This window comes from Alnus glutinosa, chromosome 8 (assembly GCF_958979055.1).
Source record: "Alnus glutinosa chromosome 8, dhAlnGlut1.1, whole genome shotgun sequence".
In the NCBI taxonomy this organism is placed as follows: domain Eukaryota; kingdom Viridiplantae; phylum Streptophyta; class Magnoliopsida; order Fagales; family Betulaceae; genus Alnus; species Alnus glutinosa.
In genome coordinates, this window is record NC_084893.1 from 25,112,962 (window position 1) to 25,120,880 (window position 7,919).

At 35.4% G+C, this 7,919-nt stretch overlaps 1 protein-coding gene across 1 annotated transcript; it reads right to left on the reverse strand.

Annotated features, from left to right (window-relative positions):
* Nucleotides 1–1,570: 1,570 nt before the first annotated feature.
* Nucleotides 1,571–2,330, reverse strand: LOC133875506 (calcium-binding protein PBP1-like). Its single transcript, XM_062313660.1, has one exon. It carries the CDS (start codon nucleotides 2,100–2,102, stop codon nucleotides 1,767–1,769), a length of 336 nt encoding a protein of 111 aa, XP_062169644.1. The 5' UTR covers nucleotides 2,103–2,330; the 3' UTR covers nucleotides 1,571–1,766.
* Nucleotides 2,331–7,919: the final 5,589 nt, after the last annotated feature.

Sequence of the window (7,919 nt, forward strand, 5' to 3'; positions counted from 1 at the left end):
TTGCGGTTATGAACAAATAACCGCAATCGCAATCGTTTGTACACCCCTAATATATATATATATATATATATATATATATTTTATGAGAAAGAGCGAGATAATGAAATTAAATATAAATGGTTGAGTAGTTGACAACACATAGGCCAAATCTCATTTCGTTGGGTTGATGAGATAGTGTCCATCAACCCTTACATTTTTCTTTTCTCAACAATGACAGATCTAAAGATTAATTGTCACTACCTCAATAAAGTTGTCTGTTTGAACAACATAAATGAAAGAGAAAAAAGTATTCTATGTAAATATATATATATATATATGGGGAATGAATTTAGATCGAATGAGAAACTTAATGAGAAACCATATCAAATTGAACCTAAAGTACTTAGAACCATTTAGTACTTATGTGATGAGAAATGATTGTGAATCATACAAAGGAATAGGAAGCAATTTCCTGATGATATTATTAAATGCTTATTGGATCAGATAAGGCATTTGATACACAGATGTGAACAGAAGACAAAATTTAAATTCACATGATTGCGTTGATGTGTACGTATAGTCGGTATAGATGAGATACGTTACACTTCAGATCATATAACTGTTTTTTTGCCACAAGAGTTAAATGTTAAAATATATTACGAGATTAATTTGATTTCAATATTGATCGTAATCAAATAAAATCAGATTTAAATATATTTAAATTTGATTTGATTTGATCACTCGTATATACTATTTTGTATTTCCTTTAGCTCCTTATAAATATGAATCCTTTGTATTGCGTCTACAAAATTAATGTAGACTTGGAGCTTTAATCCGTAGACGTAAGTATGTTTATAGATCGAACCATAACCACTATTTTTCCTTTAATTTTCATAGCATTATTTTTTCTTTCAGTAAATACTACATAAATACAATTCATCTACTCGATGATGTAGAAATATACGAAGAGAATATGAAAGAGAAAAGAGAGCGAAAGTGAAGACACAAATACAATTCATCTACCTCTTGTCTTCGTGTATATATTGAAGTACATTGTTTTGTGCATGTGGGTAGCCGGCGGGTCGTTGTGGGGAGTGACCGGGAAAGAAGCGGGTAAAGTTATGTCATAGTTGCAGGTTCGTAGCCCTCCTCTCTTTTTTCTTTTATTTTTTTTAAATTAATTATTATTATTATTATTATTTTTTTTTTTATTTTATTTTTTTTTTTTATGTCCATATGGTTTCAAATTACAGTTTCTCCAACAACCACCGCCGCTAAAAAAATAAAATAAAAAAAAATATAAAAAAAAAATAATAATAATAAAATGAAAGCCCACATTCTATTCTATCTAACGGTACAATATATATGTACTATGACATCGATCTTAGAGGGAAAAGTTTGTAAGATATTTGGCTTAAAGTGACTATTTCGAAGAGTCTCATCATAACTATAAGCTGCATTGTGAAGTTGTTAAATCCTTCCATTAAGAAATATATGCCATCTACGAACAAATTTCTTGGCAGACTGTATTAATTAATTAATTATCTTCGTTCACAGTGGTTTTTGGATGATAATTGAAGCAGCTAGCATGTACTAAAAGTACTCTCTTTATTCCAAATAAACATTGAATTCATCCAGAAAAGATTAAGGTTTCATACAATTTACTTAATAGATATGAAAGCAGGAATGGAATTATTAAAGCCTACAACTTTTTTTTTTTTTGTTTTTGTTTTCTGGATGAATGAGAATCATGAGATGGCCGGCCGACGGCCGTCATTTAAACGAGGCTACATTTGATCAGCTACATCAAGATCTTCCATCAAGCCGGGGCTCAACCTAAACATGAGAATGCAGAACTCCATCTGACTCAGGGCACCATCGCCGTCAAGATCACCTTCCAGAAGCATGCACACAAGCTCGTCGTCCCCCATGTCATGGAGGCCAAGCAAAAAGCTGTTCCTCTTCAAGCTTTCGAACGTGATGAGCCCCTTCTCGCAATCCATCAGCAGGCGAAACCCGCTGCAGATCTCCGCTATAAACCCTTCTGTTCCCAGCCGCGCGATCATGGACGGGAAGTAGTCCTCGAAGTCGAAAGCATTGTCTAGTACCAGATATTGCGCCATTGTTGATCGAGCTAGCTAGCTTGTACGTAAATTAACTTGTACAGTACGTGAAAAAAGGAGGAGGATTTGATAGCTTTGTAATAAGGCTGGTGAATAGGAGTGATGGAAGATGAGGGACGTGAGAGGTGTATTATATAAGCAAAGGGATCGAGGAAGGTGAGGGACGCGTTCGTGGAAAGGGCGGGGATTGAGGAGCCAACAAATGTTTCAGGATCTGCGAAACAGCTTCTCCTTCCTGGAAGTTGCATGGAGATGGAATATTAATTTGTAGGCTCTCATGTTTTAACTATATACGCTTGGTTTAGGACATAATTACAGATTTAACATCTCACCCATCAATATCATATGCATATTAACAAACCACGTTTTTCTTTCATAAATATTTCGTCCCAATTACAATTGGTTGAGATTGTCACGTCAACGTTATAAGATAATTGTAAAATAAAAATTAAATTATATTAATTTCTAGCACATTATTATCATTACTCATTAATAAACATGCAGTTATATTATTGAATCTCAAAGCCTATCCTTTATTGCAGGGGAGATCGAGAGAGGGCACTTAGCTACGATAAGCTGATTTTTTTAATCTTATTTAACGTAAAGCTCAACAATCACGGATAAGATGTTCTCCACTTCAAGTGAAATAAAAAGAAACGTACAATTTTATGATTTAAGTTTTATATATATATATATATATATATATATAATGGAATATAATAGTATATATGTTGTTAGTTGGTGAATATATATGTGTCGCGTCGCAAATTAATAACATCCATTTCACGGTAGTTATGGACTGGTGATATGTCGTTGATATCCTGTCTGTGGTCCAAATTTTATTTCTTACAAGATTGTGACGCATTCTTGAATAGCTAATCTCTCAACTTGGATAGCAATCATAGCATGTGACATGTGTTGTGTCAATTTCTAGCCCATTAAATTCCATATTGCATTTATAAGTTGGCACTGACGTTACGAGTGTGTCCTGTTAAATTAACCTGATAATGATTCAAGGTATATAATTAATTACCTATCTAAATTACTAACAGTTTGAATAATTTATGTCCAGTCCAATCCAGTTAAACCACACATAAAGTGAATTAATAACGCGAAGTTTGAAAGACAATAAGCTTATTATAAATTGGTATGTCGATAGGGAAAAACATTGGCATGCCCAGTGCATGTCCTTTGATGTACTTCATTTGATTAGCCTTCCATTTCGGATAAATAGTTCTTCTCAAAGCTATACGTACATGAGAATATGAATTTGAATTTGAATTTGAATTTGGTGCTTCATGCTTGTGGGATGGAGCTGAGCTGCATGCCTGAGCTCGAGCTCCTGTCTCAATCGCTGGCTGCTTCACCCAATTGGAGCTAAAAGAGTGATATATCAATACCGCAAGTTTGCAACGGATTCTGACTAAAGAGAACTATTATGTCACGTCATGCTTTTTTAATTTTATCTTGATGATTAGAACCCGCATAAGGCAGGGTCATTTCATGTACCTACTCATCTCTATCGGGCAAATTCTGAACCCGTGAAGAGCATTCCCTCTACAAGAATTGGGTAAGATTGCAACTTCTTTAGCGGGCATGGCCCCTAAGAATTGTTTGCACTTAAGGGATATGATCGAATTGAACATTATACCTAATGGTGATGCCACCAAAACCAAAGTCCTTACCACTTGAAGTGACCTCTCCAGAAACTTTTTTAAGGAAATGGATCCAACTAAAAGTCTAAAAGAACAAGAAAGAGCTCATCACCTCAACCAATCATTAATCTAGAAAATTTACATGCCAAATGCTACCAATTTCAGACAGTTTACCAATCGAAAATGGGTGAATCCAAATTGCATTAATTTTTATTACTAGCGTACCTCTTTGTATAGTACCATGTGCAATACAAGTTGTCGCATACACATTTAGTCCTAGCTTAATTGAAATTAGATCTAATAAGTTCAATTTTTGTCCCACAAATTTGAAAGATTTTTTTAATTTCTTATTCCAAAAATATAAAAGACAGCAAATAATATTGTTCTTCCGTACGTTATTGCATGTTTACCTTGAATGTCACATCAAATTATAAATTTACCACAACGGTCTCCCATCAACCATGTGTATAATGATCAATTCATGGTTGATGAACTCATGCAAGATAACATTCTTCATCTTAAGATTTTCAAAAATGTGAAGAACGAAAAATTTAATTATTTAACCTAATCTTAATTTTAGGGATGAAAAAAAAAATACCAGCCTAGCTATATATCTACAACGAGTTCCATATGAGAAATCAGTATAATAAAGCAATAAGTTAGTGCTATTTTATTTTATTTTTTTAATATATATATATATATATATATATATTTTATTTTTTTAATTGATTTTAGGAAAATATTACATGGGGGATCCTTACCACTCCTGGTCTAAAAGCAAGAAGAAGTGGCTGATCTTATAAAAGAAAAAAGAGTGGGTTCCCCAGCAATAGACCTATAACAAATTAAAACAGCACTAAAATATATACAAAAAGTAGGAAATGAGGCAAATAAAAATCCGGTCCTTTCAAGGAGGTACAGACTAAGACAAGCCTATCTATACCCCCACTTGATATCAACAACAATCACTCAAAGGAGGCTGAAGTGGTAAAAGTACTGTTAAAGCTAGAATCTGAAACTACAAAAAAGAAAAGTACAAATACAAATTCAAATATAAGAGTTTTCCCTAAAGTGAGACAATAACCTAAGCAACATAAAAATACAGAAGCAAATAAACAGCAAAACAACCCGAAAATAAGCAAATCCAATGACTGGCAGTGCAGAACACGATTGACCTGGCGCCGGCAAACCACGCGACAACGGAAGAAGGTTTGGCCGATGCCGTTGGGTAGAGGGGACGCAGTGAGTGCAGTGGAGAGGCGCGTGTGTGGTAGAAAGCATCGTAGGAACGTAGATCTAGCTTTTAAAAAACTAAAACTAAGAACTACTACAAAATCAGCCACTAACGTTGGAAGGATGGCGGCGAACGTGAATGGCGTGGTGGATGGTATGGTAGAAAAGGCAAAACACTAAAGTTGTAAATCCAGGCGGGATAAGTCGTACAAGACGACGGATAAAACCTCGACAAAGGTGAGGTGGACTAGAGAACAACAAAAACAGTAAAAAAACATAAAGGAAAGAAGAGAGGAGCTAGAGGACGGAATTAGAGATGTGGTCCCTCCCTCTTTCCTCATTTAACTGAAGCAAGAAGAGAATTAGGTGAAGAAGCGAAGAGAGAGAATAGAGCTTTTTGTTCAACCGGCGATTGTAATCAATTTTTTAATTCATATTTTAGTATTTTCTTGCATGTTGAATTCTATTATAATTATAATACCCTTATTTTCAATAAATTAGAAAAAAAAAAAAAAAGGATTTTGCACTCGGGCCCTCTTGAATTAATGAGATTTTTCCAGCTTTGAGAAGTATATTTCTAGTGTAGCCAAGTCAAAACAAATTCATCTACTTTTCTAATCTCAAAAGGAAATTAAAGTTCCAGAATATGTTTTTGTTATTTGAAATTTAAATGGAGAAAGGAGATGATGGTGTACTTTCTGGAACGAGGTAAATCTTTTACTGTATTTGGTTGCATCTCTCCGACAAAAGGAAGTTTCAGTGCAGCTTCCTTCATCCTTCCTCGTTAGAAGTACACATAGTAGATATCCTTTGGCCATTTGCCTTTTAAATTCTAACAATCCCACAAAACACTGGCGTTTTGCCTTCCAAAATCCTCAAATCCTACAAACCCATCAGTCCTTGAACAAATTAAACTATTTAGCATGTGGGACATTTAAATCATGACCAAATTCTGAAGATGGTACGTGGAAGTTATAATTTATACATGTTTTCATCATAGTACGTTTCACAATATTCCTGTAGAAAACTATATATAACTTACTTCGGTAGGCCCACAATTGACATCATGTGTCTATTATTATTCTTTTAAATTAAAAGACGGAACATAGGAGGATCGACTAACTATGACTACTCTACTTGGACGTGACTATTGTAGCAATTACTCGCTGGAAACCAATGACAGGGGGGCTTAGGCGGTGGGAAACCGCAAACACTTCCTCAATCCTGATTGAAACCATATAACCTAACATAGTCTTACCAAAACATGTATCAATAAAACTCGATGCAGCTAACACTAATCAGGCTTGACGTGTCCCATTGGAATGTATGGTCATGGGGCAATTGGCTGTGTTCCAAACACGATTTAAGTGAAGTGACTTTCAACTTCTGTATGCAGAAGAGTTGGGTTGGGTATCCTTCCTAGCTAAGTGAGGATGGCCCAAAGCTTATGTTTTTTTAGCCCATGGGTGGAGAGGCCCATTTGGGAAATTAGGGTTATTAACCCTATCATTTTCTGCTGTAAAAAGTAAGAGAGAGCAATCAAGAAAACACAAGAGGAAAAGAAAAGAGAGCTGCCGCCAGTTTCTGGAATTTCTGTCCAGTTTTGATCAACTACTCCGATCAACGAGCGTTTGTGGTCCGATTGAGCTGAAATTTTGTGTGGATGTTCATGACACGTGAATATTCATTGTGAACGGTGGAGATTGGATTCTGAGCATCCGGTGTTGGTCTTTCAGGCCCTGGACAGTAGCCCCTGTTTTGGTGAGATGTTTCTTAATTCTTGTAGAAGTTGATTTAAGCCGAGGAATTGTATTTCTTGAAGATAGTTGCTGATTGTATGACTCTATTTGAGACTAGAGAAGACTTATGTATTCCCGTAATTGTTGATAGTGGAATTGTTTGAGTGGACTACGGTCCTGTAGTTTTTCCTTCTCACACCAGGAAGGTTTACCACGTAAAAATCGTGTGTCTTGTGATTGTGGTTTTTGGATATATATTTTCGCATCTATATATTGCTCTATTTTATAGTTTCCTGCAGATTCATACAAAGTCTTCCAATAAAGTGGTATCAGAGCGAGGTGCGATCGAGCGCCCTTAAGTGGTTATTATTCTGTTAAATATCTTGTGTTGAATTATGGAGGTTAATCTAAGTAGAATGGTGTTTTTGAATGGTTCAAATTATCATATATGGAAAGGCAAGATGGAAGACCTACTCTATGTGAAACAATTTCATTTACCTGTGTTTGCTTCGGAGAAGCCAAAAAATAAATCTGATGAAGAATGGACTTTGATGCATAGACAAGTTTGTGGATATATTAGGCAATGGGTAGATGATGATGTTTTGAATCATATTGATGGTGAGACACATGCACGTACACTTTGGCAAAAACTTGAGGAGTTGTATGCTCGTGAGACCAGAAAAAATAAGATGTATCTGGTGAAGCAGTTGATGTATTTGAGATACCGAGATGGAACTCCCTTAACAGATCACTTGAACACTTTCCAAGGAATTATTAATCAGCTGGCTAGGATGGGTATCAAGTTTGATGATGAGGTTCAGAGTTTGTGTTTACTTGGTACACTGTCGGACTCTTGGGAGATATTTAGAATGTCATTATTTAACTTAGCTCCAAATGGTGTAATCAATATGGATCTAGTTAAAAGCAGTGTATTGAATGAAGAGATGAGAAGAAAATCACAGGGATTCTCTTTACAATCAGAAGTTTTGGTTACAGAGAAAAGGGGAAGGAGTAAGGGCAGAAGTTCGAAGAATAGAGATAAAAGCAGAAACAAGTCTAACATGTTTGCTAATGTTGAGTGTCATCATTGTGGCATGAAAGGGCATATAAGGAAACATTGCAGACAGTTGAAGAGAGAACAAAGAGAAAGGGAAGGAGACAAAGAATAACGATGGCAAGAATGATGATCG